Consider the following 21,883-nt stretch of genomic DNA (forward strand, 5'->3'; position numbering starts at 1 on the left):
AAAATCTCTTTTAAGCTTCACCCAGCATATATGATCATACCTAAAGCCATCACTGTCATGGATTGATCCTTCAGCCTCTCTCTCTTTCAACTTTACAATATGATTCAGTATATCCATTCTCCCAACCTACTAAAAGATCCTACATTATTTATTTTTGCCATTCTATTAATCACATTAATCCATAATGTGTTTGCTGCTGTCTTTCCATTTTCTGATCTGTTGAACGACTATGTTTAGAATGAAGTATGTGATATAAATAAGTTTTTGCCTTCATTTTTTACAGGAGTGAAACCTTCCATCAAAGGAATGCTAAAGCTAACATTCCAGTTAAATCTTGCCAGTTGTCATTGAGAGGGTTTTACAGTGACTGACCGTTTAGGGTTTTACAGCCACTGATAATTTCAGCAAGTTTGGAAAGATGATGAGGACTGGGGGGGCGGGGTAAATGTTTCCAGTAAATTTCCATTTTACAAAGTGTAAAGTAATTACATTTTTAAGAAGTACAGCTAAAAGATTGTTTTTCCATGTTATGCATGTGATAAAACAAGAAAGTGACTGATAAATTGAAGCTGACACTTGTTCACAGACAAACTTCTGCTTTCATTACTACTGAATATCCTATAGAAATAAATACAATGAGAAAGGTTCAGAATTGAGATCTGTAGTAAACAAAAACAAATTGAATAACAACTTACAAGAAGATGTAACACTGAAATCATTTTAATAAGGAAAATCTATCAGATTTTTATTATACTTCAGTTGTAGGATATGGAATGCCTCTTCAGAAATCAGGTTGGAAACAGATTTTCTTGTAGCTTTTTAAAAAAGAAAATCAATATATATTTGAAAACGTAAGAAGCCTAAAAGAAAGAATGATTAAACTGGGCAGTTTTAGAGGACCCACAAAGGTGTGAATAGCTTCTGACAGTTATTTTGAGGAACCTTAATAGAATACTAAATTATATCCCTTTTTTAAAAAAAACTGAACTGCACAATGTATTTTTAAAGTGGATACATCTCAGACTTACCAGATATGGCTTTCTGTAACTTGTAGCTTGAGATTTTGTATCCCAAAACAAAGACAGTGCGGGGGTACTGAGAAAGCTTTGCAGTGCCTCACTTAAATGGGATTATATGTATTCATGTCTCATGCAGGGTTCCAGTAGTTGACTTGGCAATCTTCATTTATGCATTTTGAGCACTTCACGGTGCAATTATGAATGATTCAAAGAATCAGTCCTTAACAACCTAAATTTTAAAGGCTGATTAGGACAAGGATTGATAGTATAGTAGGGTAGAACTTGTTGCAGCATCATTTCTGGAATCATTATTAATCATTTCTGGTCAGACACGTTTCTGTATTTTGCTGACTATCTTCAGCTATGGTGTTTAACCCTTGGGCTACCAATCACCACATTTTGTTATCTTTAATCCCCACACAACCAAACTTGGGATACAAGAGCTCTAAATTGATAGTTTGGGTAACCTCATTAAGGAGAATGCTAATGTAGATTGCTTGAAAATTACTCTTCCCATTTACATGTTTCCCCTTCCAGCTACTTTGAAAAATAATCTGGGCAACATTTTCCTGTGAAAGTGCTAAATTTCCTTTCTGTATACTTTTAACAGTTTTGCATGAGAATAACTGATCCTTCTCTATAATTTAAAAAAAAGTAAAAGCAAAATACTGTGAATTCAGGAGATATGAAATAAAAAACAAAGTGCAGGAGATATTCAGTTGGTCTGACAACATCTGCGGAGAGAGAATTAGAGTTGATATTTTGAGTCCAATGTGAATCCTCTGAATTCTCTTTAAGTGCTGGACATTTGCTTTCGGGAGTTTGATCAAAGAGTACCCACTAAGGTTCAAGAGATCCATTATGTTATGTCTCTTGGCTGGTAAAAGCCCAGTATGATAATGTATTTGGTAGATGCACTCCTGTGTGATTGTCATTGTGTTAAGCATGAACTGGCATTCTCGAACACATTGCATGGACAAACCTTGTATTTGAATGGAGCTGAACACTTAACTGCTGGCAGTAGCATTCTATAAGCATGCTGATTTAGGAGAATTTCCACAGTGCTATGAAAAAGTCAATAGTAAAAGTGATGCAACATATATTTTTGTATTAGTTATTTATCTTAACTCATCCTTTGTGTAGCAGAAAATAATAAATAATGTGTATCTGTCTTGCACTTTAACATTCTCCGAAAGGAGCTGTACGCGGAAACATGAGCATCTCACAATAGTTATGACAGTCTAAAAGATAGCTAGCTGAAGCCCAAGATGGGCCTGATTTCTGTTGATAGCTACAGTTGGACCAATAACTACAAAAATAATCAGGTTTTCTTGATTACGAAGGTGTATAATGAGAATTTTACCTTCAGCTGTAAGTGGTCAGCAAGGTGCAAAGGTTTTGTTATATGTGCCAGAAGTTTTCAGAACTTGCTTTATCTTGTTCATAACATCACCAGAAAGTTCCTCATTCATGTCATGCAAACTGCAGCTTTGTTCTCTTTATTGCCTTTGCACGTATGCCTAACCTTTTGTCCTTTTGCAGCACAGAAACTTCCATGATCTAGAGTCTCAATAGATTGCAAAGATACATCAGAGATGAAAGATTGCATCATTGAAAATCACTATAATGCCTGTCAAGAACCCTGACAGCGTGAATAAAAGTAATTCAGAACAATTATTTCCAATTATAGAGAGTAAATGAAAGACGGGAATCAAGCCACAGTATCTTTAAAAAAAATAATACTGCATACAGCAGATCAAGTTGAGAAATCTAAAAATATGATTTAGCCTTAATCCCGGTGTACCACAGAGCTTGATTTTTTTCTTTGTACATCTCTGTCACCTATTAACAATTGCTTGTCATATGAATAACTTAGAAAATCCACTTTGCAAACTTTAAAAATAAACTTTGTAAATAACATTCTGCCATGAGGCATTTGATTCCTTTAGCACTTGGGAATACTGAGAAATGGGTGTAAAGATGTACCTTACTACAGATATGAGACATATTTTTAAAATCAAATTTTTTTTTATGGATTTCAATCAAACTTCCAAGAAAAAATACTTTTATGGAAATTATTCTCTTGCTTTCGTTTTGCCCCAATTCCTCCCCTGGAAGCAGATTGACAAATCATTAAGAATGTCTGTTCCTGGAGGAAATAGATTCAGTTTACACGAGTAAAAGTGTAGCTTTGGGGAATTCCATTTTCTTACATCTCTTGGCTGGTAAAGGCCCAGTATGATGATGTATTTGGTCGATGCACTCTTATGTGGTTAGCTTTGTGTTGAACATGAATTGGCATTCTTGAAAATACTGCATGGGCAAACCTTGTGTTTGAATGGAGCTGAACACTTAACTGCTAGCAGTAGCTCTCTGTAAGTATGCTGAACCTTGGTCAGTTTAATAAGGGTATAATAATAACTTTATTTTAAATGACAATGTAAAATATTGGTAGGGGTGCTTCAGTACTGTTTAGTACAGTTCCAATTGATAGTACCCCATATGAAGAAATGACAAAACTCAGTCACAAACCATACTTTTGAAATTATTGCTAACACTTGATGATGACAACTTAACATCAACAATAAAGATCTGATCAAATCAATAGTTAATTATTAAAATCAGCAGCTTATTTCATTAATAATCTAATGTGGACTTGAGTAAAGGTATTTATTTCCTTCTTTGGCAAAATATGTTTTACTTTTAAAAAAATTCAGCATTTTCATTGTTTAAGTTTTGTATCTTTTCCTCTTTGGTGGTTAATAGCAAAAGTCACATGGGGAAAGTGGGAGTTATGGCTTTTGTAATTCTGTACTGTTTCTACTAGCTACTTTTGGCTCTTGTACTTGAGACAGCTTTTGTAAGTAAATCCTCGCTTCCTACACCCCTGAAAAAAGAATCTCCACTTGCCCAGATATCAGACTGAATTGAAGATGTGCCGAGGGATTGTCACAGAAGCCATTTTGTTGTCTACCCTCAATGTAATCTATCAAGACTTTGAAAAGAGGCAAAAAAGTATTTGACTTATGTGCTATCAGCTAAACACTTTTTAAAAAAGTTTGCTTCATGAAAGTGAATAGAAGCAATGTAACTTATTTTTGTATTTGTTTATCTCAACTCGCCCTTTGTGGAGCAGAAAATAAATACAATACAACTGTATTATATTTTAATATTCTCATAACAATCCTTCTGCTTTTCTTAGTTTTTATCAAATCTATCTCGAATAACCGTTTCTGCTTAAGGACCCAGGCAGACTTCTGGATTTTGAACTTAGAAGTTTGATAAAAGACTGCTTAAGGAAAAGTGATTGATTTTAGTGATTGTTCCAAGGTCAGCCAGGAGGACCTCATAACAAATGAGTTCCCTGATTGTGGCTGTTAATCAGGTCTGATCAAGGACACCTGGCTGACAACTAAGAACAGAAGTGTCAGACATCCTGATGCTTTAGGAATTGACTCGATTAGGTTGTACCAGAGTCAAGGACTTGCCGCTATAAATAAAGTGTGTCTTGGTGATGGGATACCTGCCTCTGTGGAGTTACTTTGGTGGTGACAAGATTAAAGCATGTCTTGAAGAAACTCACAGCAGTCATTTTTGAGTTGGGGTAAAGGCTGGTTGGTACGTAGCATTAATCACATAACCAATTGGACTTCAAACATGCACTAGAACTGGCTGTATCATTGGAACTGCATTTTGGTAATACAAACAAGACTTATACAAATAATGATAGGGCTCTGGGTAGTGTTGTAGAACAGATAGACTTAGGGGTTCAGGTGCATAATTCTTTGAAATGTGTATAACAGGTAGATGGTGGTTCAGAAGGCGCTTAGCTCAGACCTTTGAGTATCGGAGTTTGGGATGTCATATTGAAATTGTACAGGATGTTGGTGAGGCTTCTTCTGGAGTACTGTGCACAGTTCTGGTCACCCTGTTAAAGGAAGGACATTATTAATTGGAGAGGGTTCAGAAACAAAATTACCAGAATATTGCTGTTTGAGTTATAAAAATAAGCTGGGACATTTTTTCACTGGAGTGAAGAAGGTTGAGGGGTGACCTTATAGAGGTTTATAAAATCATAAGGGGTGTAGATATGGTGAATGACAAGGGTGCTTTTTAAGGTGAAAGGAGAAAGATTTAAAAAGGACAGGAGAGGCAACTTATTTACACAGAGTAATTTGTGTGTTGAATGAATTGCCAGAGAAGGTGGTGGATGCAGGTATAGTTAAAGTTTAAAGTCATTGGGATAAGTTAATGAATAGGAAAAGTTTGGAGAGATATGGGCCAAATGCAGGCATGTGGGACTAGTTTAGTATGGGAACATGGTTTGCATGGACTGGTTGGACCGAAGAATCTGTTTCCGTGCTTTATGACACTGAGTGACGAATTTTGCAACAATGTATTCCACAAGAGGTGAGGGTTACTAATTGGTTGGCAAGTTAACTCTGAATAGCCAAGGTATTGCCATAAGAGAGAGAGAATCAGGGGATCTAGGTTCCCATGTTTCTTGGTAATTCAAATATAGGTGCAGGCATGAGCATATTCCCTTTGTTTGAAAAGAATGGTCCCTACTTATCTATTATGTCAATTCTCATAAGTGTCAATGAGCCATATTGGTTGGTTATCTTAAATTGGCTGTTAGTGTAGCAATGAATGCACTCGGCATTGTTCAGTAAATGCTACCCAATCACTGAATCGCTTCAAATGATGGGCATTTTGTTTGGGTTTTGCAAGCATATGTTAATTGAGCAGGGTCTTGACTTTGTCCATCACAGACAGCCAGAGGAACGTGTCTAATGCAATCTGCCAGTTGTTGGGATGTATAACTTAGATACCTGATGTGCTTCAGAACTGATATTCAAACATGACATTGCTTCATTGTGTGGTAGGCAGAACATGTTTTTATATTGAAATAGTAGAAAAAAAACCACTCCATCTCCACTGCATTGCAGCAGTGTGAAGCAATGTGCTTAAACTGTTATTCAATTTTTGAAATACTTTGCCTTTCCAAAATAATTTGAGGTAGACTGTACACTTATGGGTCTGAAAACAGTGGGCATTTGTTCATTTGCATGATACATAGTGAGAAATTATCTGATCAGGGTAGCAATGATCCCACAGGATAGCTTTAATGTATTCTCTTTTTGTGTCAATATACCGGTCAATATACACCATGGGATCCACTTTCTATAAGATTGATCTTATCAATATTCAGTTGGGCTGCAATGCTTTTACTAATGCAGTTCAAATCATTATTTTTATTGTGCAAATAATGTAAGTATGTTTTTTGGTACTTGTACCAACAAAGTTGGGTGACCTGTGGTTTACTCAACAATAGCCCTGATTTTCTGATCAGGGTTGTAAATCCTATTTCTGACCCCGATTGGACAAGAAAATACACTCTTATGTTTTGATTAGTCCTGCCCTCAAAATTCCTGTTGAGATGTCTTCTCTTAGGAAACAGAGTGATCAATGCTGGAATGCTTACCAGAAGCAGAGTGGATCAGTACAAAAAAATCCCACCCCCACCCACCCCATTAAGTTCCATATTCCATAGTTTAAATATTCTGCAATCGCTTTGACAGCAGCTGACAAAATGTTTATAAGATGAGATAAGAGGTAGGGTGAGTTGTTAGATAAGTGAGAGGCTAGGTTAGCAGGTGAGTGATGGATGAGGCAGGAAAGTCATTGATGGATAGGTGGGTGATGGGCTGCCAGATAAGTGGGTCTATTGGATTTGGGAATCTGGCAGGTCTTGTGGAAGAGTGGAGTCGGGAGTAAGGTAAGGCACGGTCAGTTTGCATGTGGTGTCAGGTTCAACAGGGTCAGAATGGGGACTGTTAGGTCAGTTGGGGTTGGGTTTGCTGGTTGTCAGGTCAGGAGGGCAGGTTTGGAGTTTTATTGCTCAGTTTGGAGGGGGGCATAGGGGATGTAGTAGGTTTGTAATCCTTTGGCTTTCCTGGTTAATTCGACAGTTTAAGTGAGTCACAACCCTTCAAAATTTCTGAATTCAAGGGACTTTTTCAGAGGATTTTGGATGTAGATTAATTGCCCTGAGGAAATTTGAATTTCCCAGGCAATTCCCAATGTCAGCTGCATTGGGATTTCTGCATGATCCCGACCCGCAACTCCAAACTATCCTGCAGAAACAACTATCTGTCTGACCATTGAAATTTCTGAGCCATTTGTACCTTTTCCATGTTATTCTGTGGCTGCATGCACACAGAGTGCACACAGTTTTGACAGATTGGCAAAAAACACTGCTTGATGATATAAATGATAACATTACAACTTAAACTAATTCAGGATTAATATGAGGTAAATAGGAGTTAATAGATGCTGACTGAACTTTAAATGGTCAATGATGTTCATACTTCAGAATGCATTCCAAAAAAAATTAATAACGTTCTGATGAATAGAAAATATTAATAGTGCATCTAAAGCTTCCAGTTATTTTTCCTTGGCTGGCAAATGTTCAGCTCAGTTCTCATTTTAATTTTGTTGTGTTTTTTTGCAGAAATATTGTGAAGCCATTGAATTGGATTCTGAAGTTGACTACAGGAAAAGACAGCTTCCTGGAGCAGGGAAACTTTATTATCTGTAAGCTTAAGAAGAAATGCTAAGACACCCTATTGCATTGAGAAATGCAAATAGACTGAACTATGCTTATCCACCAGGATGTAAAGACTGTCATTGGGATCAATGAGTAAAACTGACAAGAGTGAAAATAATTTCTATGCAGCTAACTGAAAACATGTCAATCATTGTACCCAAAATATGAGGTGAAATAGAATGAGAAGCATTGTGGGTATCAAGAGCTTTAGCCCAATGAAAATGCTGGTGGATAATCAGGAAGCAATTAATGGTTGCACTCCATTTCCTTTTCATTTTTCTGTTCAAGGCTGAAGCTGTGTGCATGTATCATAAGCTGAGTATTAGTGACCAAGCAATAACTTCACGAAAATAAGCTTGAGCGCAGTCTCAATAGATTGAAAGCAGTTTCTATAAGTGGATGTTCCATCTACCATTGTATCTTTACAGAACCCTCAGTGAATTGTATGATCCAAATTTACAAAATGCCGAAAGAGTGCACGATTGGAATGACTCTGAGCCCTATTCATAATTTTGCTTTCTATCATGAGGCCACTGCCAAACCTATTTGAATGTAGAAACAGGAAAAGGTCATCTTGCTATTCGAGCCTGTTTTCTTATTCAGTTTGGCCATGCTAATTTGTAACCTAATTTGCAAATGTATATCCTATACCAACTGGAAGAATAATAGAAGGCAGCAAGATTGAAACTGCTTTCAATCTATTGAGACTGCGCTCAAGCTTATTTTCGTGAAGTTATTGCTTGGTCACTAGCTGGTGTTCCTATCATCAAAAATGAGATTAGATTAGATTCCCTGCAGTATGGAAGCAGGCCCTTTGGCCCAGCAAGTCCACACCGACCCTCCGAAGAGGAAAAGAAGAATATTGTAGAGGAGAAGAATGAGGTACGAGACATTAGACTAGAAAGGATCGAGGTTAGTTGCGAAGAGGTGTTATCAGTTCTAGAAGGACTGGAATTAGACAAGTCCCCTGGGCCAAATGGGATTTATCCAAGGATTCTCTGGGAAGCTAGGGAGGAGATAGCAGAGCCTTTGGCTTTGATATTTGAGTTGCCATTGTCTAAAGGTTTAGTACCAGAGGACTGGAGGATTGCAAGTGTTGTGCCCTTGTTCAAGAAGGGCAGTAGAGATGACCCAGGCAATTATAGACCAGTGAGCCTTACTTCTGTTGTAGGAAAGGTTTTGGAAAGGATTATAAGATATGAGATTTATAATCATCTAATAAGCAACAATTTGATTTCAGATAGTCAACACGGTTTCGTCAGGGTTAGGTCGTGTCTCACAAACCTCATTGAGTTTTTTGAGAAGGTGAGCAAGCATGTAGATGAGGGTAGGGCAGTTGACGTGGTATACATGGACTTCAGTAAAGCCTTTGATAAGGTTCCACATGGTAGGCTGTTGGAGAAAATCAGAGGCATGGAATTGAGGGTGATTTAACAGTTTGGATTAGAAACTGGCTTTCTGAAAGAAGGCAGCGAGTAGTGGTTGATGGAAAATATTCAGCCTGGAGTCTGTTTACTAGTGGTGTGCCACAAGGATCTGTTTTGGGACCACTGCTGTTTGTTATTTTTATAAATGACTTAGATGCAGGCATAGGTGGATGGAGTAATAAATTTGCAGATGATGCGAAAGTCGATGGAGTAGTGAACAGTGTGGAAGAATGTTACAGGTTGCAGGGTGACTTCGATAAACTGCAGAATTGGGCTGAGAGGTGGAAAATGGAGTTCAATGCAGCTAAATGTGAGGTGATGCACTTTGGGAAGAATAACAGGAGGGCTGATTTGGGTCAATGGAAAGATTCTTGGTAGTGTGGATGTGCAGAGGGATCTTGGCGTCCATGTACATAGATGCCTGAAAATTGCCACCTAGGTTGATAGTGCTGTTAAAGCATACAGTGTGTTAGGTTTCATTGGTAGAGGGATTGCGTTCCGAAGCCGCAATATCATGTTGCAACAATACAAAACGCTAGTGCGGCCACCCTTGGAATATTGTGTACAGTTCTGGTCACCATATTTCGGGAAGGATGTGGAAGCATCGGAAAAGGTGCAGAGGAGATTTACAAGGATGTTGCCTGGTCTGGAGTGAAGGTCTTATGAGGAAAGGCTGAGAGACTTGGGTCTGTTCTCATTGGAAAGAAGAAGGCTAAGGGGGGATTTGATAGAGCCATACAAGATGATCAGAGGATTAGATAGGGTAGACAGTGAAAGTCTTTTTCCTAGGATGATGACGTCAGCTTGTACGAGGGGGCATAACAACAAATTGAGAGGTGATGGATTTCAGACAGATGTCAGAAGTAGGTTCTTTACTCAGAGAGCAGTAAGGGCGTGGAATGCCCCTACCTGCCAATGTAGTTAACTCAGCCACGTTAGGGAAATTTAAACAATCCTTGGATAAGCGCATGGATGATGATGGGATAGTGTAGGGGCATGAGCTTAGAATAGTTCACAGGTCGGCGCAACATCAAGGGCCGAAGGGCCTGTTATAGAACATAGAACAATACAGCACAGAACAGGCCCTTCAGCCCACGATGTTGTGCCGAACATTTGTCCTAGCTTAAGCACCTATCCATGTACCTATCCAATTGCCACTTAAAGGTCACCAATGATTCTGACTGCCACTCCCACAGGCAGCAGATTCCATGCCCCCACCACTCTCTGGGTAAAGAACCTACCCCTGACATCCCCCCTATACCTTTCACCCTTCACCTTAAATTTATGTCCCCTTGTAACACTTTGTTGTACCCGGGGAAAAAGTCTCTGACTGTCTACTCTATCTATTCCCCGATCATCTTATAAACCTCTATTAAGTCACCCCTCATCCTTCTCCGTTCCAATGGGAAAAGGCCTAGCACTCTCAACCTATCCTCATATGACCTATTCTCCATTCCAGGCAACATCCTGGTAAATCTCCTCTGCACCCTCTCCAAAGCTTCCACATCTTTCCTAAAATGAGGCGACCAGAACTGCACACAGTTTTCCAAATGTGGCCTTATCAAGGTCCTATACAGCTGCAACATCACCTCACGACTCTTGAATTCAATCCGCCTGCTAATGAACGCTAATACACCATCGGCCTTCTTAGAAGCTCTATCCACCTGAGTGGCACCTTTCAAAGATCTATGAACATAGACCCCAAGATCCCTCTGCTCCTCCACCTTACTAAGAACCCTACCGCTAACTCTGTATTCCACATTCTTATTTGTCCTTCCAAAATGGACAACCTCACACTTGACAGGGTTGAACTCCATCTGCCACTCCTCAGCCCAGCTCTGCATCCCTTTGCAGCCGACAACAGCCCTCCTCACTATCCACAACTCCACCAATCTTCGTATCGTCTGCAAATTTACTGACCCACCCTTCAACTCCCTCTTCCAAGTCATTAATAAAAATTACAAACAGCAGAGGACCCAGAATTGATCCCTGCGGAACTCCACTTTTAACTGGGCTCCAGGCTGAATATTTACCATCTACCACCACTCTCTGACTTCGACTGGTTAGCCAGTTCTCTATCCAACTGGCCAAACTTCCCACTATCCCATGCTTCCTGACTTTCCACATAAGCCTACCATAGGGAACCTTATCAAATGCCTTACTAAAATCCATGTACACTACATCCACTGCTGTACCCTCATCCACATGCTTGGTCACCACCTCAAAGAATTCAATAAGACTTGTAAGGCAAGACCTACCCCTCACAAATCCATGCTGGCTGTCCCTAATCAAGCAGTGTCTTTCCAGATACTCATAAATCCTATCGCTCAGTACCCTTTCCATTACTTTGCCTATCACCGAAGTAAGACTAACTGGCCTGTAATTCCTGGGGTTATCCCTATTCCCTTTTTTGAACAGGGGCACAACATTCGCCACTCTCCAGACCCCTGGCACCATCCCCATTGACAGTGAAGACGAAAAGATCATTGCCAATGGTTCTACAATTTCCTGTCTTACTTCCCACATAATCCTGGGATATATCCCGTCAGGCCCGGGGGACTTGTCTATCCTCATGTTGTTCAAAATGCCCAACACATCTGCCTTCCTAACAAGTATCTCCTCTAGCTTACCAGTCCGTTTCATACTCTCCTCTTCAACAATACGGTCCCTCTCATTTGTAAATACTGAAGAAAAGTACTCATTCAAGACCTCTCCTATCTCTTCCGACTCAATACACAGTCTCTCACTACTGTCCTTGATCGTTCCTACCCTCGTTCTCGTCATTCTCATGTTTCTCACATACGCATAAAAGGCCTTGGGGTTATCCTTGATCCTACCCGCCAAAGATTTTTCATGCCCTCTCTTAGCTCACCTAATCCTTTTCTTCAGCTCCCTTCTGGCTATCCTGTATCCCTCCAACGCTCTGTCTGAACCTTGTTTCCTCAACCTTATGTAAGCCTCCTTCTTCCTCCTTACAAGACATTCAACCTCCCTCGTCAACCAAGGTTCCCTCACACGACCATCTCTTTCCTGCCTGACAGGTACATATATATCAAGGACACGTCGTATCTGTTCCTTGAAAAAGTTCCACATATCAACGACATCCTTCCCGGACAGTCTATGCTCCCAATTTATGCTCCTCAGGTCCTGTCTTGCAGCATCGTATTTACCCTTCCCCCAATTGTAAAACCTGCCCTGTTGCAAGCACCTATCTCTCTCCATAACCAAGGTGAAAGTCACAGAATTGTGGTCACCATCATCAAAATGCTCACCCACTAACAAGCCCATCACTTGTCCCGGTTCATTACCAAATACCAAATCCAATATGGCCTCCCCTCTAGTCGGACAATCTGTTCTGCGCTGTATTGTTGTATGTTCTATGTTCTACATGAAGGGTTGCTCAGTGGTTAGCGCTGCTGCCTCACAGCACCAGGGACCCAGGTTTGATTACAGCCTCAGGCAACTGTATGTGTAGTTTGCACATTCTCCCCATGTCTGCATGGATTTCCTGTGGGTGCTTGGGTTTCCTCCCATAATCCAAAGATGCGCAGATTAGATGAGTTGGCCATGCTAAATTGCCCATAATGTTCGTGGATGTGGAGATTCATCAGGGGGTGGTAGGGTAGGGGAATGTGACTGGGTTACTCTTCGGAGGGCTGGTGTTGATTGTTGGGCCAAAGGGCCCTGTTTCCACACTGTAGGAATTCTATGTCGGGATTCTATGAAAAGAAGTTACTTGAACTGCAACAGTTCAAAAATACAGCTCAATACCACCTCCTTAAGGTCAGTTGAAGGAGGACAATGAATATTGGTTTTGCCAGTGACACCCACATCCCATGATTTCTTTTAAAAAATTAACATTTCTTACAATGCTGCCTTCTTTGCTGGTTAGTAGAAAATAACTGAGCAATTTTGCTGATCCTATCTGGTTAGTATAAAATGTCAATTCTAGGGATAGTTTACTGTCTACAGCAATTACCGTTGATGGATCGAAAGGAAACTGTTAATGACACTACAGGTAAAAGAATGTGCTGGCATAGCTATTATGCATATAAGACTATGGAATTAACTGATGGAGTCACTAGAAGTAATCTTTCAAAAATCTTTGGAAGTGGTAATGTGGTCAAGGACTGGAAAGTGGGCAATGTTTAAGTATTTCTTCAGTGAAAAAGAAAATGAAACACATGGGTTTTTTCAGCCAATTTGGCTTTATTGTAGGTAAATTGCTGGAGCTTCTTTGTGGGATGTGCTGAAACACAAGAACATTTATTAAGCTACAGGCCTATTGACTGATTTCATGTGTCTTTTTCTGTTTGAGGAAACAATATTTTCTGGGCAAAGAAAACTTGCATTCATGTGCTGTCCTTCATATCCTCAGGGCATAGAAAAGTGTTTTGCAGCAAATTACTTAAAGCAAATTTAGCAGATAATATGCACACAGACAGATATTCCAATGATCTGAAGGACTAAGTTTTCTATTTCGGTGGTGTTGATTGGGGCAGGAAAATCGTTGAGATCACCACGATCATTCCATTCTTTGGAACAAAATTGGAATACGATCCTTTGCATCTTGGTTTTGTGCCTCAGTGAAATATGGCAAATATTGTTAACAGAGCTTTCGTTTAGTACTGCCATGAAGTGTAAACCTGAATTAGGTACTCTGCTCCAGATGTAGGCTCAGTGTGCTTAAAGCCCACAATTGTCAGACTGCGGAAAGTGACTGCTAGCACAGAGTCAAGCTCATACAGCCAAAAGAAAGGGAGTGAATATATATTGTGAGATCCTGGACACCGTTGCAATCCAGGGCAAACATGTCTCCAGTAAGTGTTTATGGCTCAAAGACCTTCAGCTCAGAGTTTGACCTGGAGGTTTGTAATGCATCAGAGTGAGGGAAAAGTTACCTGGACACTTTATTCTAGGAGCCTGTCAAATCTTTAGGATTGGGTACTCTAATTTGGTCCAGGACAACAGATTTGACTGTCAGTGTGTCCCTGGCAGTGGAGGAGCCCAGCCCTATCAAATAGGTTTGAGGTACCTGCAGCCAGTATAAAGAAAAGTGGTGGCTACAGTGTGAATAAATGAACTGAGCATGCTACCATTGTACAGGCAGACATTCAAGTGAGAAGGTGTTAATAGCAATGAGGTGGTAATAGCTGGCAGCATTGTCAGGGGATAGGTACACTTAACTCTCCGCAGCCAAAAGTAAGCATCCAGAGGGCCATGTCACGTTTTGGTGCCTGGGTTTGGGAATTGCTGTCCATGCTGGAGAGAAGAGTACAGTGGGAGGGGATATGCAGTTGTCAAGTACTATTAATATATTGAGAACTAGGAATGAAGTTCTGCTGAAGGAGTACAAGCACCTCGAGGCTAAATTTAAAAAGTCAATAAGCTCTGGATTATTACCTGGGCCATGAGCAATGGCATAGGGTCAATATGATTAGACAGATAAATCAGAGATCAAAGATTGGTGTGGAAGAAATGAGTTTCAATACCTAAAGTCTTGGCACCAGTACTGGTGAATGTAGAAGATGTACCACTGAGGCCACTGTTCTGGTGAATTGTGTAACGAGGGCAGTAAAATGAACTTCAAACTAACTGTGCGGAAGTGAGGAGAGATATGGTAAAGTGCAGGGAAACACCAAAGTGATGGAGCAGGGCAACAATTTGGATAATAATTACAGTTTCTGACAGGGAGGGGCATAACATATAAAGTGCATCAGCAGGTAAGGTCAGAGATTGTAAGAATGGTTAAAAAAAACACAATTTAAGGCCTGATATCAGAATATATGCAGCACTTGTAACGGAAAGGGATGAATTGTTAGCAGAGATGGAGGTAAATACGTGTGACCTGTTTAAGCAATATTAAAACATGGTTGAAAATTGACTATGGCTGTGATTTGAATGTGGAAGGTTATTTGACATTTTGGAATGAAGCTAGAAAAGATGATAGAGTTATTCTGTTAATTAAGAATTTAAACCATTAATTTAGCATTGAGATCTAATCTTAACTTGAAAGATCAAAGTGTAGAATCCATTCGTGCAGCGACTTATATTTTGTTTAACAAGGAAGTAGAGGTAAGAGCTCACTTGTGGGAGTAGTTCCGAGGATCCCTAATGGTAGTTACACTGTAAGTCAGAATGCATAGGAAGAAATACATAGGTCATATAAGAAGTGCACTGCAGTAATCATGGGTGTCTTAAATCAATATGTACATTGGAAAAGTGAGATTGGCAAAGATAGCCTAAAAAATGAATTCATAGAGTATCTTTGGGACAGTTCTTTTAAACTATGCTCCCTTGTTCCAGAGTGAATCAGGGAGCAGGCTGTCCCAGATCTGGTAATGTGCAACAGGAGAAGATTAATCAGTAACGTCATGGTAAAGGAGTTTCTGATGACAGTAATCAAAACATGATAAAATTTAACGTTCAGTTCAAAAGGAAGAAGTGTGGGCCATGACCTAAACCTAAATAAAGGTAGCTATGAGGGTATGAAGGCAGAGCTGCCTTAGGTGAACTGGGAAATTATGTTTAAAAATAAGTTGGTAGAGTTGCAGTTGCAGACATCTGAGAAGATAGTTGATAATGTAGCAAGTGTAAGGTTATCCATTTTGGAAGGGAAAGATCAGATGTGCACTTTTGAGCTCTAATGGTCTGAAGTTAAATACAGTGGATGTCCAAAGCTACTTGGGGGTTTCAGGTCTTTAAAATGCCAAGGAAATGTGCAGGAATAAGCACAAAAGGTAATTAAATGCTGGCCTTTATACCTGGAGGACTGGAGTATAAGGATGCATAAGGTATGCTGCAGCTATTCAAAACCCTGGTTAGACCCCGTTTGGAGTGCTGAGAGTAGATCTGGGCACCACACCTTAGAAAGGATATATTGGTCTTGGAAACTGTACAACGTAGGATTACAAGAATGATACTTGGACTTCAGATATTAAGTTATTAGGAGAGATTATACAAGTTTGGCCCGTTTTACCTTGAGTTTAGAAAATTATGGGACGATCTGATTGAAATCTTCAAGATATTAACAGGAAAATACAAGATCGATAAAGTTAAACTATTTCTGCTGGTTGGGGATTCTAGAACTAGGGGTCATAGTTTAAAAATTAGGCCAGACCATTCAGGAGAGATATTAGGAAGCACTTGTACACAAAAGGATGGTAGAGGTTTAGAACTCTCTGCCACATAGAGTAGTTGAGGCTAGATTAGTTGAGACAGATTTTTTTTTGTTAAGCAAAGGTGTTAAGGATATGGACAAAAGGCAGGTCGCAGATCAACCATGATCACATTGAATGATGTAACAGGCTTGAGAAGCTGAATGGCCTATCCCTGTTCCAGTATTCCTGTGTTCCTCTAACCCTTAGAAACGATTTATTCCATTGAAAAAGAAAGACTTTTGGAAAGGATGTGTCATCTGTGGGTAAATAAAGAAGTTAAAGATAGTTGTTAAATTGAAAGAAGCATTACAAATCTGCAAGATTGTCAGAATATGGTAAACACTGTTGACAACCAGCAAAGAATGACTAAACAGATAATCAAGATAAAGAAAGCAGAGTATGTAAGAGAGCTGGCTTGTAAAGTAACATCAGATAGTCTGAGTGTTTACAAGTATTTGAATAGGAAAAGACTAATTAAAGTTAGTGTTGATCATCCAGAGTGCAAGACTGGGGAGTTGGTAAAGGAAAACAAAGAAATGTTGGAGATTTTGATCAGGGATTTTATGTCTTTCTTCATGGAAGTAAGCTTAGAAAGCTTCCCAAAGATAATTAAGGATCAAGAGGCGATAGGGAGGGACAAAAATTTAAAACAATTACCAACATAAACGGAGAAAAGATGGTATGAAAATTATTGGACCTAAAGCTGAGAATTCCTCAGGACTAGATAGCCTGTATCCTAGAGGAGATAGTTACAGAATTAATAAATACATTGGTTACAATCTTGAAATGTTCCTTAGATTTTGGATGGGTCCCAATGTAATGAAAACCAGCAAATATAACACTTGCACTCAAGAAAGGAAGGAGGTTAAAAGCAGGAATTTATAGGACAGTTAGCCTAGGGAAGGTTTTATAGTACATTATTAAGGGGATCATAGCAGGGCACTTAGTAAATCAAATGTGATTAGGCAGAGACCATGTTGCTTTGTGAGAGCATTTACTGATAATGGTGGACAGAGACGAACCGGTGATCTGGTGTACTTGGTTTTCTAAAAGTATTAAATAAGGTGCCATAGGTTGCTACACAAGATAAAAGCACATGTTGAGGGTAACACAATTCTAATAGGGAGTACTGAGCAACAAAGGGACCTTGGTGTACAAGTCCATAAATGCTTGTAGGTGTCAACACAGATTAGGGTGGTGAAGAAAGCATACAGGATGCTTGCCTTCAATAGCTGGGACATAGAAATAGGAGCAAGGAAGTCTTGTCATAACTGAATAAAACATTGGTTAGGCCACAGATGGAGTACTATGTGCAGTTCTGGTCATCATACTATCAAAAGGAAATAATTACATGAGAGAGCATAGAGGAGATTCATCAGGATGTTGCCTGGGATGGAAAGTCTCAGTTATGAGGGTTGGGTTGATTTCCTCGGAACAGAGGAGGCTGAGGGGGGTGATTTGATTCAGAAATACAAAATTTATGAGGGGCATGAACAGAGTAGATTATGAGAATCTGTTCCCCTGGCAGATGTATCTAAGACCAAAGGAATAAGTGTCAGGTGAGGAGTAAGTGGTGTAGAAGGGATCCGTAAAAATCTTTTTTTCACCCAGAGGGTGGTAGAAATATGAAACGTGCTCCTGAGAAAATGATGGAGTCAAGTACTCTCCCAACATTTAAGAAGCATCTGAATGAGCACTTAATGTGCCAGGGCATAATAGCTATGGACCAAGTGCAGTAAATGTAATTAGTGTGGTTTGGTGTTTGTGGTCAGCATAGACATGATGGGCGGAGGGGGTGCTGTTTCTATGGTGTGAGATTCTTTGACTTTAAGATCTTTAAGATTGGAGTGCGGTTTTTAAAAAATACACATGGGATTTTGGCTGATGTTACAAAGGGTCACAATGTAAAATCAAATAATTACTAAGCATACCCATTTTATTGAAGCTTTTCATCTTACCCTCATAAAGACCATTCACAACAAATGCCAAAGTAACTGGGTAAAAAAGCATTTTAAACCTAATGAGAGGAGGCTGGTTGGCAAGTAGATTTCAGTAGATGCGTTCCCATGAATATTGCAGCAGTTAGATGCAGACTAAGTTTGACTAAATCACTAAACAAGGCAAGTATTTTTTGATTTGTCAAGTTTAGTCTGAGAAATGAAGCAGAGAATAGCTGTCACCTGATTTGTTGAGCTGAAGGCATAATGTGTATGTGCTCTTTCTATCTGTGAAGACCAGGGTCTGCTTGGTGTAAAATTTAAACAAAACTTGGCAGTTAATTGTCAGACATTATCTAACTGATGCATTTACAAATCAGAGCCACTTGTCAACTAATCAATGCTGTCTTCTCATACAGTATAAATTTTGTTTTCTCGTGGCATAGGTGTTTCTTGTGATTATTCTGATGAGTGCAAGACAAAAGGTGTCAACAGAATACTCAAGTTAATACCATTAAATTGCAAATAAATTGTGAATGGTTATACAAGATATTGACTAAGCTACAGTTGAAATCCTGCACAATTACAATTGTACGAAATGATATTGCAGCCATGGGAACTAATACTTCAAATCGTTAGAATATTTTCAGTGTCTGTGGCTATGAATTCTTTTCCCCATAGGAAGACAAACAGTAAAAGGGGAAATCGAATGGAGGTTGTCAAGATTGAGAGGTTAAATAATGGAAGATTATTTCCATTCATTGGTGACCTAGTAATAAAGGGACAGGTTAGCCGTCATCATTCGAAGAGTGAAGAGGTAGATTGGAAGAATTTTTTTTCTACAGTTATTTGAAAATTAAATGGTTTATTCTTAAGACAGACACCAAATTATCTCTTAGAAGGGGATTGAATACATATGTGAAAAGTAAAGAGATAAGTAAATATGGATAAAGAGCAAGGAAATAGAATTGCAGTAGGTAGTCCCAGTTAAAGGATTGAAGCGAAGAGTAACACAGGTCTAATAGCACAAATGGGATCCTCCTAAGTTGTAATTTTATGTTATGTTGCTGTGAATTCGCCAGTACAAAATGATATACAGCAAGACACCCCAGGCTGTTCGAGAATTTCTGATTGTTGCTGTGCTCATCTCTGTTAATACAGATTTGAACAGATTTGACATTCACTTACAATACATGGTAATATAAAACTAAGGCAAGATGACTTGCAATTTTGTGAATATTTATTTGCTGATCAATCAGCTATCCCCATACACCGTGAAGAAGATGCATAGCCTTTTCTTAATTTATGAGCCATGTACTATGTTCTTGTCATAACTTGTTAAAAAAAATAAACTAATGAAATCAATTGCTAAGTTGACCTGGCAAACTGAGCTGAATATCATAAAGCGAGAGGAAGTCTAACTGTTACAGACTATTTTGGGTGAATATATATTTGAGTCCCCAAATTATTATTTGCAATTTCCAGTTCTATAAGAAACTAAAAGAGACATGGAGATTAGAGACCATCCATATCTTGGTATATTCCTGTGGTAAGTAAGATGCAAAGCTGGAAAGATTAGACCAAAAGCATACATGCTGTTTTAAGAAAATTATGTGCAGGATAGAATAATGAATATCCCAAGCTGCTGAAGCACAACAATATGAAAAGCGCGAAAATCATTATTCTTTGGGTGTGGTTGTAGTGGGCCAGACATCACATATACACAAGTGCTTCACAAAGGTGTATTCTAATTGCTGATGACTGAGAAAAATAAACTGGGTGGTCAGTGGAAATATTTTAGGACTAATATTAAATTTTAAACAATGTAACATTCATGTAGACAGTGATGTAGTGGTAATGTTACTGGATTAGTAATTCAAAGGACCAGGCTAATGCTGCATAGAAATGGGTTCAAATCCCAATACGGTGGCTGGTGAAGTTTAATAAAACTAATCAACTAATAAATAAAGAATATAAAGCTAGTTTCAGGAATGGTGACCATGACAACTGCTATCAATTGTTGGGGAAAAAAAACAGGTCCGTTAATGTTCTTTTGGGAAGAAGGTTGCTGTTCTTACCATATGACTCCAGATCAATGGCAATGTAGGTTATTTTTAATTGCCTTCTGAAGTGATCCAGCAAGCCACTCAGTTCAAGGGCAATTAGGAGTGAGCAACGAATGCTGCTTATGTCAACTTGCCATGAACAAATATTTTTTGGAAGATCATCTAGAAACTGGAAAATTTAGCCAAAGGTCAAATGAATTGACCTTTGAAGTCTCGAAAAATGGCTGTAAAAATGGAGGTCGACATATTAAACAGACATGAATCTGGGTATTCTTTGTTCGAAATGTGGAAAATAGGTAAAATTCAGACTAAATTAACGAGACACAGTTTATTCAATAAACCAATTCCCCAAAATACTTTTCACTAAAATCAAAGCTTTCTAAATCCCATCAATTCATTCTCACTCATTCTAGCAAAGGCATTATTTCATTCCCTTTGAATCAGATTTGGAACTACTGGTTTCAGAATCATTCCTCCACAACCACCTCTGCTAATGTAACATAATAGTTAGTCATGTATTTGCTGTTTTCTGAAGAAGAATCACTGGAGTCTGATGATTTTGGCATCAGGACCCTTAAGGGTCTCTGAGGAATTGTGTCCTCTTAGCTGAAATCTTTGCTGAACTCAGGCTTTGATTTGGCCCACTTAAGTACTCAAGAAGACATTTAGTATGCTTTCCTTTATTGGTCAGGGCACTGAGTATAGGAGTTGGGAGGTTATGTTGCTGTTGTATAGGACATTGGTTAGGCCACTTTTGGAGTATTGTGTGCAATTCTGGTCTCCCTCGAGCTGGGAAGAAACTTGAAAGGGTTCAAAAAGATGTACAAGATGTTGCCAAGGTTGGAGGGTTTGATCTTCAGTGAGAGGCTGAATAGACGGGGCTGTTTTCCCTGGAGCATTGGAGGCTGAGGGCATGACCTTACAAAATAATGAGAGGGTAAATAGACAATGTCTTTTCCCTGTGGTGGGGGTGTCCAGAACCTCGCAGAGCCATAAAGACAGCCAAGGACCAATACCAATCCAAACTAGAGACCCAGGCAGACACCCGGCAACTATGGCAAGGACTGAATGACATCACAGGTTCTAAAAAGAGACCGTGCAAGATAACAGACGACAACACATCCCTCCCAAATCGTCTCAACACCTTATATGCTCTCTTTGAGTAGAATTTTGGCGGAGAGGTAACATCTATTCCGACAAGTCCTGATGACCCCATCCCAACAGTCATTGCATCAGAGGTCAGATCTGTTTTCTTTCGTATGAATCCAAGGAAAGCGATTGGACCAGGCAGAGTACCAGGCTGTGCAATCAAAGCATGTGCAGATCAACTGGCAGAGGTCTTTCTTGGACATCTTCAACTTCTCCCTGCAGCAAATCCACTGTCCCAGGCTGTTTCAAGAGGGCCAACATCATCCCTGTGCCTAAGAAGGCTCATACAGCATGTCTCGATGACTACTGCCCAGTGCCCCTTACTTCGGTGGTCATGAAGTGCTTTGGTCATGGCATTAATCAACTTCAGCCTCCTCACTACTCTTGACCCACTCCAATTTGTTAATTGGACCAACAGTTCCACATCAGATGCCATATCACTTGCCCTTCACCTCTCCCCAGAACATCTTGACACCAAGAACAGCTACGCAAGAATCCTACTCATTGAATACAGT

General features: G+C 39.4%; 1 protein-coding gene across 6 annotated transcripts in view; it reads left to right on the plus strand.

The window, feature by feature from the left end:
• The window catches only part of afg1lb (AFG1 like ATPase b), a 164,750-nt gene that overhangs the window by 110,051 nt on the left and 32,816 nt on the right, over positions 1-21,883 (plus strand). For all 6 annotated transcript variants that reach the window (XM_087982918.1, XM_043687086.2, XM_043687085.2 and 3 more), the window contains one exon: positions 7,534-7,616. In XM_087982918.1, coding sequence (XP_087839044.1) covers positions 7,534-7,616 — 83 coding nt within the window. The remainder of the gene's footprint in view (positions 1-7,533; positions 7,617-21,883) is intronic.

The sequence above is a fragment of the Chiloscyllium plagiosum genome, unplaced genomic scaffold (assembly GCF_037043375.1).
Source record: "Chiloscyllium plagiosum isolate Xiang-an unplaced genomic scaffold, Cpla_swu_hap1 HiC_scaffold_3, whole genome shotgun sequence".
NCBI lineage: Eukaryota > Metazoa > Chordata > Chondrichthyes > Orectolobiformes > Hemiscylliidae > Chiloscyllium > Chiloscyllium plagiosum.